This window comes from Silurus meridionalis, chromosome 8 (genome assembly GCF_014805685.1).
Source record: "Silurus meridionalis isolate SWU-2019-XX chromosome 8, ASM1480568v1, whole genome shotgun sequence".
In the NCBI taxonomy this organism is placed as follows: Eukaryota; Metazoa; Chordata; class Actinopteri; order Siluriformes; family Siluridae; genus Silurus; species Silurus meridionalis.
The window spans coordinates 26,649,005-26,668,757 of NC_060891.1; the positions used below are offsets into that span (position 1 = coordinate 26,649,005).

A 19,753-nucleotide genomic window follows, 5' to 3' on the forward strand; every position below is an offset into this window, starting at 1 on the left:
CATTTGCTGCTAAGATAATTAGCTGCTAAGAGGCTAAGCCAGAGGCTACTCATTATGAGTGAGCTTGAAGGTTTGATCAATAATTATGTTTATGAGCTCGGTGTTGTAGAGGTTATAATTAGCAGTGAACAGTGAATTGACAGGTTGTGCAAATTTTAAAGGTCTTCTGAAGATGGTCATGGGAAAGTTATGGTAAAGATGGGGCTTATTGTTAGGAAGGTGGAAAATAAAGCTTGCTACAATTAACAGTGAATTCGTTAAACTCTGATTGGACAAAGCCCACACGTTAGAAATCGACTCTTCTGCTTTCCAAACAAATATTAATGCACAGATGTTGGTCCAAAAACAGTTCAACTTTATTTTCAGTGAAAAATCCTCCCTGAGAATAAAGAACAGCTTTACACACACTCAGCGTCTGAACAGTCGGTTTCTCCTAAAATGCAGCTGAAATGCTTTGCCGTGTCTCTTGTAAAACTTGCAAAAGTTGTTCTTCACTAGTTGAAGAGTTCATTATGATCCAGATCAGTAACTCATTCCAGAGCAGTTGAACAGGATTTGGGTGCAGTGACTGGGCAGGTCATTCCATGATAGATATCACTTCAGATGTCTGATTGCTCTCTAAACACACTTATCATCTCATCGGCTTGTTGTATGGTGAAGTTGCTTCCAATGAGCCGCAGTCCAAACGCAAATGCATGGTGCTGAAATATGGAAAGGTTGCCATGTTGGTTCCTTCCTGCTCCTAAAGGTTCTTCAGTTTGATACACAAATGTCCAATTTGGACTCCACAGAAATTTAATTAACTCTCCAAGTCCATCTTTGTTTAGTTTGTGACTTTTGTTAAAGTTTTGTCCATTTTTGTTTGTTATGGAGACGTTACATAAGCAGTCATTTCCTCAAGCTGCACTTCCTAGAGCAGGGTTTTCCACACAGATGTGTAATTTATTCCGGCTAAGAAGCAGCTGTCTTGGCACTTTCTGTACATCCTCCAAAGGTACTCATCTCCAGGAAGAGCCGGCTTTATAAGCCACATAATCTGTCAGAACTTTCCAGGGCCAGTAAACAAAATTATGCCTAAAAATCACATTCTGTACATATTTTACCCATTTAAAAGCAGGATTAAGAGCATAGAAAAAAAATATTTGGTGAAATCCTAAATCCTAATAGATAGAGTCCATCCAGAACCCTAGCCAGGACTCGTTATTTAAATGGAAACAGCAATATTTTGGATATTTATTGCAGCTCTGTCACTTTTTCCTGAGATTTCAGCATACATTAGCTTTAGACTGAAATGATTTCTAGGCTCACTTGCGTTTGGGTTCTGGATGTGACCAGTTAAACAGGCTTTGGAAATGGACAACAAATCCCAGTACCACCAAGCTGCCAGTCTTGGGGACTCAGCTGTATTCTTTTCCTAATTGTAATACAAGCATCAATTAAAAGAAATAAATAAAATATAAATGCTTTACCAGCCTTACTTTTGGAACCACCATTCTAGAGTAATGCATTTCGATGTTTCTGGGATACAGGAAATAAGCCAATGTTTTGGTCATTGAACTTTGACCTTTCAAATCTCTTAACTAGGATGTCTTTCTCCTCACGCTCCTCAATGTTAGACCAGGAGCTGGATGGAGTTGGCACTAAACCTCAGGACTGCAATTTTTTTTCGCCTTGTTCATGTCTTATTTTCCGTCTGCATGGGAAGAACTTCAGTCATCCAGTACTGGAAGAGCGTGTGGATCACTTCGGTCTCGTCTGAGGGAAAAGACACAGAGAGATGCACTTCAGATTAAAGATTAAGGAGAGTACCAACAGCTCAGCACCTTAAAGTGGCCATTTTTCAGGTTACAAAATGTAGGAAATGGTGGATTTGGCTTCGGGTGTATACTTTTATAAATAGCAATGTGTCAGAACCCACATAAGCCAGCCAGATGCAAAACTAGTAGCTATCAGCTTTCCTTCCTAATGTTCCCTTACACCATTAGCCAACATTAAAATCAAGCGTCGGATGCCAAAAACGTCTCGCCTGATCGAATACATTTGGATAAAAAGGAACACTGTGTACATTTAGCAATTACTGGCAAGTCATCTGTTGCACCTCGAGCCTCCAAAGCAGGTTACATACATTTATAAACACCGTTCTAACAAAGGGCTGATGTGTAAGGACCCAGAAATCTGCCGCAGTGATGGAGTGAGCACTTTCACTCTTAATTGGTCTTTTCTTTCCCTCAGCCAAAATTAAGCTCTAGGCACAGATGCTGTAGTCCATTGATTCTTATGGTGCTCAGAAGCATTAGCGAGCTGTAAAGAACATCTGAAGGACCTGAATAGCAGCGCAATCATTGCTCAGAACAAGCAGGACATTAGCTGTAATAACCAAACGCGCAAAAGCACCGGGGCACTTCGGGCCTTTTAAAAAGTAATGATAGACTTTTAACACCAATCAGGGATCTTTACTGTGTAGAGGACGACTCGTGCGGTCGTCTTACTGTAAATCTTCCAAACGCGATTTGAACGGAAGTTATTCATTCGCAAACAAGAGCAAATAATTCCTGGTGAGTAGTTGAGATTTTTCTTTCCTCAGATATCTGATCTACAATTTTTATATATATATATATATATATATATATATATATATATATATATATATATATATATATATATATATGTACGAAAAGTTAGTTACGATACGTACCTCGGGTTGCGGTTCGGTTAAATTTCAATTTCAATTTCAGTACAGTTGGAAAGAAATGCAAAACATAAATTTGCTTGTGATTTTGTTTATTAACGTGGTTTATTATTCACATTTGTGAAAAATCTATTAAATGATGATTGCTAGTGCAAACCTCATCACTTCCTGGAAATACTTTCAGGTTCTAACGCACATCGACGTATCACACATTAAGGAAGACGAAATCTCCGTAATGTCACTGACAACGTGAATCTTCATCAGTGTGGCGTGAGTGGAGACTGACAAAACCTTCTAATATACACATGTAGAAGTGACGTGTTTCGTTTTTCCACTGAGCGAGCCTTGAAGTCCGTCTGCTCCGACGCAACGTGGAGAGCCGTCATCAGTCACGCTCGGGGAAACACGGCGGATTATTCCGAACGATCCTCTTTAATCATGGATGATAGACTCGTCAATGGCGCGGTGAGCGCTTTCCTGTCAGTAATGACACAATAATGTGCCGAATGACACGTTCAATTGCGCGGAACATGCGCCGATCTTCATCTGTGCGATTTGGTTAATGCTCGGTGAGGTCACGACTCATATTCGGTCTGAAAGATCAGCTTCTCTCTCATTTTGGTAGATCCCATCCTTCTTGGAATGAGTCTTTTAAAAGTTCATGTATAAAAAGTTAAAAATGTGAGGTGATAATACTGAAACATACCGTTTTAGAAGTAAAGTAAATGATGCTGAGTTTGCATGATTTGCTCCAAAAAATTTCAAGATTTGAAAGTGAGGTTCGATTGCTGCCGTCTCCATGAAGGTCACGAGGTATCAAGCAGCTGTTATCACGTGCCAGATTTAGAGAAAAAAAAACACGGAGGACACTTGGAGAACATGCTGTTATTGGTAAATGATCATCAGTAGGTTGGTAGATATGTGGTAGCACAGTGGTAAAGACTCTGGGATACTCCTTGGAAGGTCAGGAGTTCAAGCCTTAGTATCGACAAGCTGCCACTCTTGGGGCCCTTGAGCAAGGCCCTTAACCCTTTGTGCTTCAGGGGCGCTGTATCATCACTGGGATATGCGAAAAAAGAAATTCACTCAAGAAATTCTAATAGAACACCCCATGCAAAATAGTACTGAAGTAATAATAAATATAATTATATGAAATACAAACTAGCATGTGGGGGTCAGTGATTTGCCTCGTAATGGACTTTCTCAGCCGTTTTAGTAATGGACGCAACCCGGAAAAACTATCGGCACGGCTTTTTAGCCGATCGTTTCGGAAATCAGCTATCGGGGCAGAATAATCGGCAAAACTGATGACCTCAAATTATTACCGCAGCTAATTCAGGAGAACATTGCGAAAAGTAGAAAGGCTGACGAGGCTGTGGCTTTTCGTGTCAGTTCAATCCAGATCACTTTGTGCTGGAAGGGGAATAAAAATTAAGTAAAAATCAGGCGAGACGATTAAGATGTATAACTGGAGCTTAGTGCTTGTGATCTGAGGTTTATTTCTGAAAACATGATGGCTCACACTGCAACTTCTGCAGATTGCAAATCCTTCATCATGCACACACTCGGAGCTCTTGCACTTGTCCGTAGTTTGGGAAGGAATTTTTACAGAAATCTGGAATATATTTTAAAACACTAATTATCCATAATTCAGCTTAGGTTTCTGGCAATAAGAATATTTTTTTGCTCCTGGTGGTTGTGATACGAGTTGTTGATCACCTTTTCACTTCACTCACCTTTAGGCAATGTGGAAGTGTGTGTGAACTCCTGCAGAACGCTGTGTAACGTCTCCACGTCACTCTGACGCAGCAGCGATCTGAACCGACACAGGAGGGACACAACAGCAGGGGGCGATGTACCGTTGGAAAGATGAGTGAAGAGAGACTCTGTTGCATTGAGAAAGCCTGAGAGATCACCTGTACTGTAGGAGCCTGGGACAGCAGGAAGAAAACCATGAGTAAACAGTTAAACCCCAGTCTATAATCCAACAAAGATCTACTTGATGTAAAGCAAAAATGAGACACCTTCCGGTGAAACATACACAAGTATACGAGACTAAAGTGTAAATTTTTCGACGGATGAAAAAAATTACCATAAGTTGTCCATGCTGTAGAGTAGATACCTTAATTTCCACAGGAGGTAAAAAAAATAAATCAAAAAGGTCCCATTCCACATTTAGTCCACATATAATAACCTCCATTCTTCACTAAAGATGTTCCACTTGATTTTGTGGAGATTTGTATGAGATTCAGTCAGACACAAGGGTGTTAGTAAAGTCAGGTATTGATGTAGATGAGAAGGTGAGGAGGTTCCTGGGGTGGTCAGGGTTCTCATTCATCCCAAAGTTGTTGAATGGTGCTCTATGACAGGAGATCTTCCACTCCAACCCATGTAAAGCAGATGTTCATGGAGCTAGCTTTGTTCACATGTGTATTGTAATGCTGGAGCAGGGTTGGATCTCATAGCTCAAGTGAAGGGGGGAAAAAAATCTTCAACTTTTCCCTCCCATCTTCTTCATCTGGAGCTTTCTGCACCAGCTTCAGCATCCGCTATATACTGCTGCTGCGCGCCTCCAAGGACTCACAATGAGATTTATCTTCTAAACCTGTGTACTGTAATGATTTATAATCCCAATATCCTGTGGTAACCAGAGGATGTGTGTTGAGGATTAGAGTAGAACAGGAGCTTTTGAGAACAGATTTTTTTTTTACTGTAGTTAATGTCAACAGTCTGCTACACTGACTCAGGACTACAGGATTTTGCATTTGATCACCATCAATGCACACCTCAACATCACTGAACTCTAATAAATAGACATTGGGAGCCACCCAGATTAGGATGAGTCTGGTTCCTCTCAAGGTTTCTTCTTTATGACGTCTCTGAGAGTTTTTCCTCACCACAGTCGCCACTGGCTGATATTTATCATGGAACGACCTGCCCAGTCACCGCACCTAAATCCTACTGAACTGCACTGTGGATCACAAGAAATCTCCACCTATTGAAGAACACCATCGGCTTATTATTATTTTTTTATATTTCAGCTGAACGTTTGGAGAAACGAACTATCTGGATGCCGAGAGCGTGTAAAGCTGTATCTTCAGACAGAGGGGGGATTTTTTAATGAAAATAAAGTGGAACATCTGGACGTTTGTATACATTTGTTTGGCCAAAGGAGTTTGTTGAATAGAAACAAAGGGAACATACACGTGCTTCTTAAAAAACCATAAAAGTCCAGGTGTTTCAATACTTTTGACACGTCACGATGAACACGTTTGTAAATCCGATAATTTGAGCTCGCAAACATTTATACGGAACTTACGATCTGAAAGATAGAGATCTCGTGTAGATCGAAGGAAGTCCAGAACCTCTTCCACCTCCTTTTCTTCCACCTCATCTTCAACTTCCTTTTCCTCACTTTGTTTGTAAGTGAACTCGAGAGCCGTGGATCGGGGAACAAGGCCAAGGGCAAGCAGCCTCTCTTTGTGCCTCTTCTTCTTCATCTTCCTCCTCTTGTTTTTGCTGAGGCACTCTGAGCCCTCTGTATTCCCTTTATTTCCTTCCTCTGCATCTTTGGCTTCGTCATCATCATCAGCAGCGACGTTATGCGCATTCCCTCCAGAGGGTGTAGCTGCCTTTCTCTTTCGCCTTCGCTTTCTCCTCTTGATTGCCTGCTGATCATCTTCAGTGGCACTGTGTTCTTCTGATCCTGAAAGACAGATGGTACACGTTAGAGCCGAAACGTCATGGACATTCACCAAAAGTTTGTGGATATCCGACTATAAGATTGTTTTTTTGAATGTCCCATTCCACATTCAGTCTCCGTTTGCTCGTGTAATGAGCTCCACTCTTCTGGGAAGATGTTCCACTAGATTTTGTGAAGATTCATTCAACCACAAGAGTGTTAGTAAAATCAGGTACTGATGGAGGTGAGGTTGTTCCTGGGGTGCAGAGCGTTTCAATTCATCCCAAAGGTCTTCACTGGGGTTTAGAGCGCTATAGCAGATCTTCTACTACAGCCCATGTAAAGCATATCTTCATGGAGCTGGCTTTGTGCGCTGGAATAGATTTTAGTCCACTTGCTCAAGTAAAGGGGAAATTTCATGCTAAGACTTCCAGTACAATTGTGTGCCTCCAAGTTTATGTGAAGAACCTCATATGGCGAGAAATCCTAATACTTTCTTTCCATCTGGTTTAAATTCACAAATGTATTAATCTAGAAAATCCACAAGACTAGAACACAAAATGGAGATATCAGTAGTTTGATCTTAAACACGGTTTTTACACAACGTGTTTACTCCAACATGAAACGGATTCATATTGTGATTGGAGATGTGTTCAGACACAGTTCATTCCTGTGTGGCCGTCTTACACAGATGTTAACAGCAAATATAATTGGTATATGATAATTGAGCTTATTTGCATATTAAATAACTGCAATTACACTCTGAGTCAGTGAATGACTTTAAAACGATTTGCAATTAATCATTAGATCACAGGGAGAAAATTAACCCTTTCCTGTGTACGGATCTACATTGCGCCTTTTTTACTGAAGATCTTTAGAATTACATTTGCTACAAATTACTACAACGAACATCTTAATTTATACTACATGCACAAAAGTATTGAGACACCTGACTTTTCCAGCCTTATGCGGTTCTTCTCCAAAAATGTTTCCACAAAGTCAGATGCATACAATTGTACAGGATGTTTTTGGGTGCAACAGCATGACATTTTCCCATCAATTGAACTTTGAGACCCAACATGACAAAGCCCCTGTGCACAAAGCCATCTCCATAAATATATGCTTTACATGGCTTGTAGTGGAAGATCTCCTATATGAGACTGTACACACAGTCACAGGGAGCACCGACCTCATCCTGTGTACATCAGAAGCGATGCAACTGGTTTGACCACGTGCCCACACTGTTGTCTCTTTGCCAGAAATAACACGACCTCACCTCCGCACACCCATAATACAAGATTCGGCGCCTGAGAAGATGCGGCTAAAAGGGCACCGTTTCCATACCGTTGCAGAGATCCAGCGTGATCACAGAAGGTGCTTGACATTTTTTTTTTAATACTGTTCCAAAATGCATAGGAACCCTTTCTGCAAATGTGTAACACTGTAATAGAGCGAAATGACCTCTTTCATGTATCTAATTTTGGTTGATCGGATCATTAAATATCGTCTGTTGTTCTTTATTCATGCACTGTGATTGGTTCGACTGATCCAATCTCCCCTATTAAATCTATGAAGTAAGTTACAAGTATTAATCCATCACACACACTTTACCAAGACCTTCACAGTGCTTTTCAGTTTTGTCAGTCTCGGGGTGATAAAACACTCTGGGTGTGTGTGTGTGTGTGTGTGTGTGTGAGAGAGAGATTGAAGTGCCCTTCAGGTTGAGCTCTGAACCACTGATCACACAGCCTTTCACCATAAACCTCATTGTAATGAGCAGGAGGGCTCGTATGCGGCAGATGAGAAAGGAGTACTTAATGATACGGATAATGGGGTGCTTGTGTGTGTGTGTGTGTGTGTGTGTGTGTGTGTGTGTGTGTGTGTGTGTGATGTTATTGTGCGGTCCCGGTTCAGCAGAATCTATTCTCATCAACCACAATTCGCAGCTCAAAGCAAAATGAGTGACCGGTATTTAGAGCCTATTCCACTGTGGTATAAAGGTTCAGGAAAGTCACATTAAAGCTGCAGTAAGCATCTTTTTGCTAAACAGCCTTTATATCCTGATAAAAGGTCAAAATGTCTTTGTGACCTTCCTGTAATCAGCAACGAAACATATTTAACACACTCGTGAAGCTCATGTGGGATTTTCCCTCAAAATCTTACCGTTGTATAGAATGCCTTCGATTGTGCTGGGATTAAATGTTCACTTGGCTTGAATCACAAGCTCTAAAGTAAGCTCCATGAAACTCCTTGGGTTGGAGAGGAAGATCTTGAACTGCATCTCACAAATCTCCACGAAATCTAGTGGAATCATATGGCGAATGGAATATGGTCAGGTGTCCACAAACCTTTGGCCCAACAGTGAACATTGGTTATATTACTGAAGTCAGACATGATATTTAATTATGCCACCTTTCACCTATTAACTAAATATCTCTTTATGAATATTTAAATATTAAAATGAACCACATGTTCAGTAACTGAAGATGGAGGTTACAGTGTGCCCCCTAGTGTTGGGGTTATTGGAACTGAATTCAAGATCACATTTCTAGTTCTTTTTTTGCATGTGCTCATTTAAACACTTTTCCCCCTGAGATCATTGTGTTTATACAACAAGAAATTATAAAACTGCAATGTATATAATACTTTTCCAAGCCACGATGTCATATCCTGTTAATATCGTAAGTAGAGTTACAGAGTAGAAGGTCCCCTGGACAATTTCTATTTTTAATGCATAAATCAGCTCTTCTAACATTTTTAGAAATCTCCTACCCCTCGCTTCTGTCGTGTTCACTGTCCTGCTTAGTCACTTTCATTTCCTGTGATAACTGCATTAACATAAGATCTATTTCAGGTTGTCACAGCTGACAGAATCCTTAATAACGTCTATAACGTTTCTGTACCACGGGGAAGAGATCAGGCATTTCAGAAATGGATGGTGGGAAAAGTGGCGTTTCTCAGCCACCGGATTTTCGAACGAGATATTAATTATATCATCATCTCATGAAGAATGTTAAATATGAATTAGATCAATTCCAGTGAAAAGTGGGCCATCCATCTGAGGACAGCGTCTCTCCTGACTTCATCCTGATCTCCGAGACGGATTAAAAGGGAAGAGAGATGTGGCTTCTGCAGTGACAAATATCAGGTCATATATTAAATAAATGATTTAGGAATTAATAGGTGTTAATTGAGCTGATCAGAAAGATCTTCTCATACACATCGAATATTCCGCGGCGTCTGAATCGGGGACATTGCCTGCTGTTGGGTTTGCTGGGTTTCATACCACACGCCATTATTTTTACAGTATATCCATTTACAAGGCAGCATCAAGATGTTCAAGGAGAAATTATCTCTCAAACCCTGTGACCTCCAATGCAAAACTGAGGAGCATGTTCCAACATCAGTATTCACATTAACGCTGTGTGTGATGAGCGTTTGTTTACAGACGGCATGCCGCCCAATTACCTGCTCCAGTGAAAATAATATTTCATCACTTACTGCCATGAAGAGCACGAGATGCAATTACACTGCACGTCTCAGTGATTTATTTAGAGCCATCAAAATCACATTAAAGGAGGCGTGGCCTGTGTCTTTCAATCTAATTTAAAAGTCTCAGCTCCTGTCAGTCTTAATGAAGGTGTGGCCTCTGTGTCTGTCAGTCTTAATGAAGGTGTGGCCTCTGTGTCTGTCAGTCTTAATGAAGGTGTGGCCTCTGTGTCTGTCAGTCTTAATGAAGGTGTGGCCTCTGTGTCTATCAGTTTAAATGAAGGTGTGGCCTCTGTGTCTATCAGTCTTAATAAAGGTGTGGCCTCTGTGTCTGTCAGTCTTAATGAAGGTGTCGCCTCTGTGTCTGTCAGTTTAAATGAAGGTGTGGCCTCTGTGTCTATCAGTCTTTATGAAGGTGTGGCCTCTGTGTCTATCAGTTTAAATGAAGGTGTGGCCTCTGTGTCTATCAGTCTTAATGAAGGTGTGGCCTCTGTGTCTGTCAGTCTTAATGAAGGTGTGGCCTCTGTGTCTATCAGTCTTAATAAAGGTGTGGCCTCAGTGTCTATCAGTCTTCATGAAGGTGTGGCCTCTGTGTCTATCAGTTTAAATGAAGGTGTGGCCTCTGTGTCTATCAGTCTTCATGAAGGTGTGGCCTCTGTGTCTATCAGTCTTCATGAAGGTGTGGCCTCTGTGTCTGTTAGTCTTCATGAAGGTGTGGCCTCTGTGTATGACATATTAACTTTTAAAATTCCACCCGGCCTTGATGACTAAAAACACACCATCTTTTTTGAAAGGTGTAAAAAACTGAATTTTTTTTTAATTTATGTGCTTTGGAGAGCGTTTTTAAAAAGCTACGTTTTCGTTTACTCACAACTCCGTCTCAGTGTGGACGGAAGGCCAGAAACGAGGGGGGAAAAGGAAACCGTATTAGCGTGGACATGGTCTCGGTCTCGATCAGGTCGTGTTGGCCTCTGCGTCTAGGTCTTAATGAAGAAGGCGTGGTCTGTGTATGTTCTCAAACTATTTGTGGCGTCTGTTCTTATTTTAACAAAGAAAACAGATTTTTAGTCTAAATTAAGAAAGTGTGGCCCGTTTCTGTCTTTTTTTTCCTTTTTTTTTAATTTATTACTTTTTTTTTTAGACAAAGGAGGTGTGGCCTCTGTGTCAATTAGTCTTAATGAAGAAGGTGTGGCCTCTGTATCTATCTTGGCCTCAGTTCCTGTCATTCCTGATGAAGCTTCAGGTCAGTATATTATGGTTTCACAGATGTGTATCTGTGGACTGCGCTACACTCACACAGTAAACACTTTCTTACCGGGCAGCTCATCTACATTATTGACAGACTGTGCATCGGTGGGCGACCTCCATTCATCTTCACTGGCAGGAAGGTAGTCTTTAGGAGGAGAGAGGACTGTGTACAGCTTCCTGCCTGATACAGCAGGCGTTTCTACATGATCTGAGATAGATAGATAGATAGATAGATAGATAGATAGATAGATAGATAGATAGATAGATAGATAGATAGATAGATAGATAGACACATGAAATATTTGTAATTACTTTATAATCTGTTTTTCTTACTGTATATTTATCCATTTGGAAGATAGAAGTACCTGTCACTTTGCTAGGCTTCGGTTGAACACCTATTCCAGATGTAGCTGCTTGGGGATGTTGAGCAGGAGTCTCGAGTGCTTTTTCTACCACCTTTAATGCAGCGGGGTAGAGCCTCTGCAGGACTTTCGCCTGAAAGACTGAGAGAGAAGACATGCTGAACGTGTGGGAGATCTTTCAGCACGGCTGCAGAGAGAGCAGAAAGCCCAAATCTACAAAAAGATCTGAATTCTTTACATAAACAGTAATATTCTATGTCGCAAATGTAAAATATAATAAATAGAGCATGTGTAGTATTAAATCCTGAACAATCTACTCAAACAATTCAGCATTCAAGCTAATACCATTTCTAACATCATGGTGGTCAGACAACTTCTTCCCCAAACTGTTACCACAAAAATATCTTCTGGATGCATCTGGATATTGGATGTCTTTTGATGCATTTAGTAGCGTGAAACTGTTCCTTCACTTTCAACTAGAAGACCCAAACCTGTTCCAGCATGACAATGCCCCTGTGCACAAAGCAGCTCTATGAAGATCTGCTTTACATGTTTTGGAGTGGAAGATCTCCTGCTATAAACCCTACTGAACACCTTTGGAATGAATGTGAACATTCACTGCATCCCAGGCCTCCACAACACACACCTACATCACTACTTTGTGGCTCCAGAACAGCGAATGGAGAGTTACCGAAATTTCCGGACTATTAAACGCACCCATATATAAGCCGCACCCACGGAATTTGACAAAGATTTTTATTTTGAACATAAATAAGCCGCACCTGTCTATAGGCTGCAGGTGTCTGCACTGAAACTAATGAACTTTACACAGGCTTTAATGAAAGACAGTGTCTGTAACACGGTGTAACAGGTGAAATATGTTGTGGCTCCTTTAAGAGCAGAGCGGCATTTTGGGAATAGCCTGCAGCATTTTCTGGTATTACTGCATGTGTGCAAGACCGAGGAATATGTCCTTATTAATTGCTGATGCTTATTTAAGTTTCTTTGACTGACCCGTAACGCTGTTGCCAAGAAAAATAAAAAAGCAAGAGTTTTGGAAAGCTGTCTGTGCTTATATGATTTCTGTTGTAACTGGAGTTAGCAAGCTCTCCCTTCACCCAGACTCAACGCGTTACAACGGCTTGTATCTAAACAGTAGCCGACCAAGAAAGTCATTGTTTACTGTCTTCCTCCTTATTTTCACAACTATTTCTCTCGAGAGTTTCTCTTTTAGCATCGTTGTGTGTTTAAAAATCACCATCGGTGAAGCTTTTCTCCCGATGCCGTGCAGCTCAGAACACAGGTGAAGTGTGTTTTTTCATGCCCAGTTGTTATCAGCGTGACGAATGATTCGCATTTCCTGTAGACAGTCCGAGTGAGCGGCAGGTCAAACGTCAGAGGAACATCATCCATATTTATGATGTGGTGCGGCCCGATTCAGTGGGAGCGCATCTGATTTAATATAAAGAGTTTCATTGGTGCACCTGAACCCGTTTTGCAATTTCATTGGCTGAATGTTTTGGTGCTCAGTTTTTTAGCTTGAAATTTGTGAAAGCGGAAAAACCCAGGAAAAATCCATAAATAAGCCGCTTCGTTGTTTAAGCCGCGGGGTTCGAAGCATACAAAATTTTAATTTGCACATACCAAATTTATAGCTAGGTGCCCACAAACTTTTCTGTAAAATCAGAGGTTGATTTGTCAGTAATGGCGGCTCATGACACCACTCGCGATGACAGCAGCAGGTTATAAAGAGAGATGCGAGTAAATAAATCAGATTGTAATGTATTTGACTGTAGATATGCCAAAATGCACAATAAGCAAAATGTTCCTGCCACTTCTGGAACATTTACTGGAAGTGATTCATTGTGATTCGTGCTGATTCACAATAATCATCCACGAGTTGCCGAAAGGTTTCGACATTTTCAGGGGTTGAGCTTGTTGAAGGTCTTTCTGATCTCTCATCGTCTTCCACCGACGTTTTTCCGCTCTTTAAGCGTCGCCGTAAACTTGCCCAATTGCATCGAACGTCTCTGTGGTGTTTCATGTAGAATATCAGGTTCTAAGTTGCTGTCCACAGCTCCAGACGTACACAGGACGATGTCTTTTCGCACAGTGAATTAAAAAAGGTCGGTGCTCCCTGCGACTGTGCGTGCAGCCTTGTGCTGCCATCTGTTGGCGTGTTACCAAACTGGTCTCCAGTATTTTTTGATACCACCTTATATATGATAATAATAATAATAATAATAATAATAATAATAATAATAATATGGCATATGACGTCATCAGTGTGAAATTCTAATACGCGGAGAAGACCATTGTCATTTGCAAATATGATCGATATCAGACTTTAAGCGCGTGCATCTGTGCGCACCTGGTTACCTGCGCGCGAGCTGGACGCGCGCTGACCAATTTCAGCCCCAATGAAGGACTGTTAGCCGTGTTAGCTCCTCTTACCTTCTCTCCTGAGCGCCATGTTCGACGGGTTTGTCCTTCTTCTCCTTAGTTTAAACGAAATTAATCAATTCGAGCTGACATTTCACAAAACAAGTTATATTTGTAATAATAATAAACTAAATAAACCAACTCGTCTCCACTCTTTTCTTTTCTACTCTCTCACCTCGAAGCGTGGCGACCTTCCCAAGATGGCGCCGCTTTCGGTTGCGTCACTATGATGCGCGGTTTGTTCCGTCCCCACGTGCTTAAAAATAAACCCGCCTACTGAAATGTGATTGGATAACGATCTATAGAAGCAAAGTGCTGATTGGACGGGGGAGCCGTCAGTTACAAAGAAAAGGGAAAATGGTTTAGAATTCAAAATAACGTTTTTTATTGATTTTTATGCTGTACATTTAATTTTTTTCGTTCATATTTATAGACATATGTATTAATTATATGTTTTTTTATTTTATTTCCCCACAAGAAATACTTTCGAGAGGTCGCTCAGCATCAGGACCGGAGCGCGCGCGCTTCAGCCAGTCCAACGAAGCGCGCGCGCGCACGGTCGAAGACGCGCACACGCACGCACGTGCACGCACAGGCGCCGTGCAAACTTTACCTCACACCAGCCCCCCCCCCCAACACGTCTTCAGCACGTGAAAAGACGGGGGAGAAAAATATATACAACACCGGATCGCCTATAATGTCAGCGCTGAAAAAGGTTGGTGTGCAGCTTATATCGCACGCACGCACGCACGCGCACACACACGCGAGCGCTCGCAGCACCTAAATGCACGTGCATGTACGGGTTGAATGCATGAGGATTACATTTTGATTGAAAATAAGAAGAGAAGAAAAAATAGGGTGCATAATGATGCATGAAAGCAAACAGGGGGGTTCAATTTGAGTGCAGATGAGTTTATTAGATCTCAGCAAGCATGATAGAAATGACTTTTGTGCATAACATGGATGGATTTTGGAAAAAAAAGTGGATGAGTTATTTGCTGGAAGTTTGCACCAAAGTTTAACTAAGTGTCATTTCCGACTACTTTGGATTCAACAGACACCTATTTTGCATTATGGACGCTGGTTTGGGTCAGAAATGACTGAGATGAACTGTGTGCATGAAGAATTTCACATCAGTCCATAAGCCCAGAATATTTCCCAGGTTCCTTATAGTGATCTGATCCTGATATCTTGCAAAGCTCTGTTTCTGCTCACGTGAATATGAAAGGAGCGATGATGTAGATTCGAGTGCATTCATAGAAAAGGACACTGTACATCTGATGCAAAAGAAGGGAGAAGGAAAAGTGCATGGACAATGATGGACAGATTTCTATTGAACCACAGAGAGAGAGAGAGAGAGAGAGAGAGAGAGAGAGAGAGAGAGAGAGAGAGAGGATGTGAAGCGTTTTTTTCATATTTGTATTGAGTCGAAAGGAAGCCAACGAGATGGAGTGGTGCATGTGCATGGAAGAAAGAAGGATGAGGGATGAAGAGAGATGAGGACAAGAAAGACATGATGAGAGGATGGGGCAACTAAGAGGCTGAAAGAGAGAGAGAGAGAAAGATCACAGCATGACCTTGCCTGAACAGTTTCCTGAAAGCAAGATGAGGAATAACGTGTACACGGGTTACATAATCCGTAACACAATTCCCGCTAGCTGCGTAAGGAGGACATAGTGGACACATCGAAATATATAACTCATTTGGGACATTTTTGGGAAAAACCCTCTGAGACCCTCAGAAACCTTGAGAGGAACCGGACTCATTACTGAATATCTATTGATTACAGTTTTATTATACATACGTTTATTCATTCACATTTATTGAACGAATCCATCACCACTCATTTACTTCATACGGACTAAAGTACTGGGAAACCTGATTTTACAGCATGATACAAAAATGCACAAAGCTCCATGGAGATGTGCCTTCCATGGGTTAGAGTGAAAGATCTCCTGCTATGGAGCTTCATACTGTTTTTTAGTGATGGGACATCCAAGTACATACTAGTCAGGTGTCCACAAACTAGTGCTCTTATAAGAGCAAATAGGAACTGAATGTGGAATGAGATGTTTCCACATAAATCTCCACAACATCTAGTGGAACATCTGCCCAGAGAAGTGGAATTTATTATTATTGGATTATGGTCAGGTGTCCACAAACTTTTGTCTATATAGTGTATTTCCAGATTTCCACATTATATTTTTCATTGTGTGTGTGTGTGTGTGTGTGTGTGTGTGTGTGTGTGTGTGTGTGTGTGTGTGTGTGAATGTCCTTCTCATTTAAAATGCAGGTATGTGAAGCCACCAAATGGATGAATAAACAAGGGCAAGGTGCATAATAATGTGTGTGTGTGTGTGTGTGTGTGTGTGTGTGTGTGTGTGTAAGTAAAGACTAAGAGAAAGAAAAGCTGTGAAGCATTCTTCTTATTTATAATGCAGGTGTGTGAAAATATTCTCACTGGGCTGCTCTACAGGTCCACAGTATGGATGAATGAACAAAGCAAAGGTGTGTGTGTGTGTGTGTGTGTGTGTGTGTGTGTGTGTGTGTGTGTTCAAACATTTGACGTGAGTCAAGCAGAATACAGAGAATGTAAGGATGTTTTGGAGGTGTGTTTGTGTGTGTGTGTGTGTGTGTGTGTGTGTGTGTGTGTGTGTGTGTGTGTGTGTGTTCAAACATTTGACGTGAGTCAAGCAGAATACAGAGAATGTAAGGTTGTTTTGGAGGTGTGTGTGTGTGTGTGTGTGTGTGTGTGTGTGTGTGTGTGTGTGTGTGTGTGTGTGTGCAGCAGAACTGTGGTGTGAGAGGAAACAGTCAATCAGCTTCTCTGTTCTTCTGCAGTGTAATCCTCCATTCTGTTCTTAAACAGATTACAGATTATATTAACAGTACAGTAACTTTATTCCTATCGGTTTATTCGTCTCGTTTTTGTAATGACGTTAAAAAAAAGATTACGATATTAAAGTCTTAGCAATACGAGAATGGAGTTGAAATATTGCGAGGATAAAGTCTTAATTACGAGAATGAAGTCGTAGCAGTATGAGAATAAAGTAAAAATTACGATAATAAAGTGGAAATTATGAGAATAAATTCGAAATTACGAGAATAAATTCGAAATTACGGAAATCAAGTTGCAGCAATACGAGAATAAAGTCGAAATATTTTAAGAATAAAGTCTAAAATACGAGAATAACGTCGCAGCAGCAGAAGAATAGAGTAGGAATTCCGAAAATAAAGTAGAAATTACAAGAATTAAAGTCGAAATTACGAGAATAAAGTCGAAATTACGAGAATCAAGTTGAAATTGCAAGAATAAAGTTGTAGCAATACGAGAATAAAGTTGAAATTAGGAGAATACATTGGAAAATACGAGAATGAAGTCGAAATTAGGGAAATGAAATCGGAATTACGAGAATAAAGTGAAAATACTGTCACTACAACTTAATGTTTTATTTTTTTTGAGAATTAAAGAAATGTTTAATTAAATTCAACTAAATGTAAACATTTTAATAAAGAAATGTTTTTAAAATCCGCTTGTTAAAACACCTGAAACCTGAAATCTCGTCTCTAAATGTATAAATGCGATAATGATTTGGGACGCAGCCGGTAACGACTGTACACTAAATGAGGATGCACTTAGTGAATCTTCTCACTTCTACAAAATGCCTGTGTCTTATACTGTATTGTAGTAACACACACACACACACACACACACACACACACACACACACACACACACACAAAAACCTTTCTTAATGTGATTTTCAAGCCTGATTAAGGCAGGAGTTGTGTGTTAAATGAGGTGTTGTGTTTGAGTTAAATAAACTATAAGGTTGTGTGTGTGTGTGTGTGTGTGTGTGTGTGTGTGTGTGTGTGTGCGATATAAAGGATAGAAGAAGAAACAGTAAGTAAAGGAGAACGGGTTCTAATGAGAATGCTGAGAGGTGCAGAGAAGAAAATTGAATAGATGGATATATGGATTAATATATGCATGGATGGATGGATAGATGAGTGAATTAGTGGTTAGGCAGATGTATGAAAATACAATTAATTGGAGGATGGATAGATGGATGGATGGATGGATGGATGGATGGATGGTTAAATGACTGTATGGATAGATAGATTGACAGATGAAAAAACAGATGGATCTATGAATATTTGTATGTATGTAAGATAATTACATTCTCTGAATGTTGCCTCTGTTACATCATGTTTGTACATCATTCCTGCATCCATCCATCCATCCATTCATCCATCCATCCATGATTCAATGAGTCTATCTAATGAATACATTTGTAAATCCATCCATCCGTCCATCCATCCATCCATCCATCCATCCATCCATCCATCCATCCATCCATCCATCCATCTATTCTTCCATCCATCCTTCCATCAATGGTTTAATGAGTCCATCCAATTCATAAATGTATGAATCCATCCATCCATCCATCCATCCATCCATCCATCCATCCAGCCACCCACCCACCCACCTATTCACTTGGTCACCAGTTCCTCTGTCCATTCTCCTGTCCATCTACATCAGTGCATGCATTCCCCCATTGTTCATGCAGCCCTCTGTCTATTCATCCATCTTTCACTCTGTAACTCTATCCATCCATCCATCCATCCATCCATCCATCCATCCATCCATCCATCTATTTATCCACCAAGCTATCAGTTTATCTAGAATGCACAACGATGAAGATGTATTACAGAAACAGGTTAAGAGCTCTCATCAGTGTGATCAGCTTCTGTGTGAACATCTACCTGTTCACTCTGTAAAAAACACACCCCACCAACTCCACACTATATTTATTAAGCATTTATAAAGTCTTATTATATCTTTGAAAGGATCCATCAGAGGGTGACTGGTCTTTAAAGATAAAGAACTAACAGAGATATTTATGCTGTTGCTGGAGATGTCATGTATATGGTTTCATTTGCTGTTCTAATAACCTCCACTCTTCTGGGTAGATGTTCTACTAGATGTTGTGGAGATTTGTGGATAGTGTTAGTAAAGTCAGGTACTGATGTAGGTAAGGCGAGAGGCCTGGGGTGAAGTCAGTGTTCACCTTCATCATGTGTTAATAGGGTTGGAGCTCGATAGCAGGAGTTCTTTCACTCCAACCCATGTAGAGCAGACCTTCATAGAGCCGGCTTTGTGCACTGGAGCATTTTCATGCTGGAACAGGTTTGGGTCTCCTAGTTCAAGTTAAGGCAAAATGTATAAAGCACCTTTAACTGTAATCTGAAAGTAGTTTAAAAATGTTCTCTTGGCTACTAATCTAAAACAGGGTCTTGTCTTTGTACATATGTTGTTTTTTTTTGTGTGCCATTGTGGTCATTTAAGTGAGAACAACTGCACAGGTATTATAGTTAATCAACTCATTGCATTCATTATACATTAAGTTCCTTCAATAGAGAGTAAATTGAGAAATCATGTCAAATATGTTAGTCTGGATTAATAATCTGGAGAAAAAATGCTGACCCTCGTCACTAGTTGCCCACCCCTGCTTTAGTTGTAATATATATTGTATTATATATATATATATATATATATATATATATATATATATATATATATATATATATATTCATTATGTTTTTGTTAACAAATTCATTAAACCTTAGTGTCATAATCCTGTGATTTGCAGCTACACTACTGTCTGAAACCTAATCACATCTTCTGGCCAATCAGAATTGAGAATTGGCATGTTCGTTAAAAAAAAACCTAAAGAAAGAAAGAAAGGAAAGAAAGAAAGGAAAGAAAGAAAGATGCTTTATAGTTGTAGTAGGACTGTAACAGGAGTAATGATCTTCACCCTGTCTGACTTCACGGTA

At 40.4% G+C, this 19,753-nt stretch overlaps 2 protein-coding genes across 4 annotated transcripts in view; one reads left to right on the plus strand and one right to left on the minus strand.

Moving 5' to 3' along the window:
• Positions 1–334: 334 nt before the first annotated feature.
• On the minus strand, positions 335–14,151 carry LOC124390514 (glutamate-rich protein 1). 3 transcript variants are annotated; one of them, XM_046856495.1, is made up of 7 exons: positions 14,088–14,151; positions 13,925–13,968; positions 11,474–11,611; positions 11,176–11,316; positions 6,009–6,395; positions 4,426–4,620; positions 335–1,755 (listed from the first exon to the last, which is right to left on the minus strand). In XM_046856495.1, exons 2-7 carry the CDS (start codon positions 13,941–13,943, stop codon positions 1,676–1,678), a joined length of 960 nt encoding a protein of 319 aa, XP_046712451.1. In that variant the 5' UTR covers positions 13,944–13,968; positions 14,088–14,151; the 3' UTR covers positions 335–1,675. The 3 variants fall into 3 exon arrangements, with proteins under 3 accessions (XP_046712451.1, XP_046712452.1, XP_046712453.1); XM_046856496.1 differs by having other exon boundaries at positions 11,474–11,657; positions 13,925–14,115; XM_046856497.1 differs by lacking the exon at positions 335–1,755 and adding an exon at positions 4,153–4,304 and having other exon boundaries at positions 13,925–14,115.
• Positions 14,152–14,520: 369 nt separating this feature from the next.
• Positions 14,521–19,753, plus strand: part of dlgap2a (discs, large (Drosophila) homolog-associated protein 2a) — a 261,204-nt gene continuing 255,971 nt past the window's right edge. The window contains exon 1 of the mRNA XM_046855466.1: positions 14,521–14,627. Coding sequence (XP_046711422.1) covers positions 14,610–14,627 — 18 coding nt within the window. The 5' untranslated portion in view covers positions 14,521–14,609. The remainder of the gene's footprint in view (positions 14,628–19,753) is intronic.

Bases quoted from the DNA above. Each gene is read 5' to 3' on its own strand.
- LOC124390514 (XM_046856495.1), bottom strand. The intron at 6,396-11,175 runs GTAAGAAAGTGT...TCTGTCTTTCAG, and splicing joins TAATGTAGATGAGCTGCCCG to GATCAGAAGAACACAGTGCC. The intron at 4,621-6,008 runs GTAAGTTCCGTA...CTGCTGTCCCAG, and splicing joins AGATCTCTATCTTTCAGATC to GCTCCTACAGTACAGGTGAT.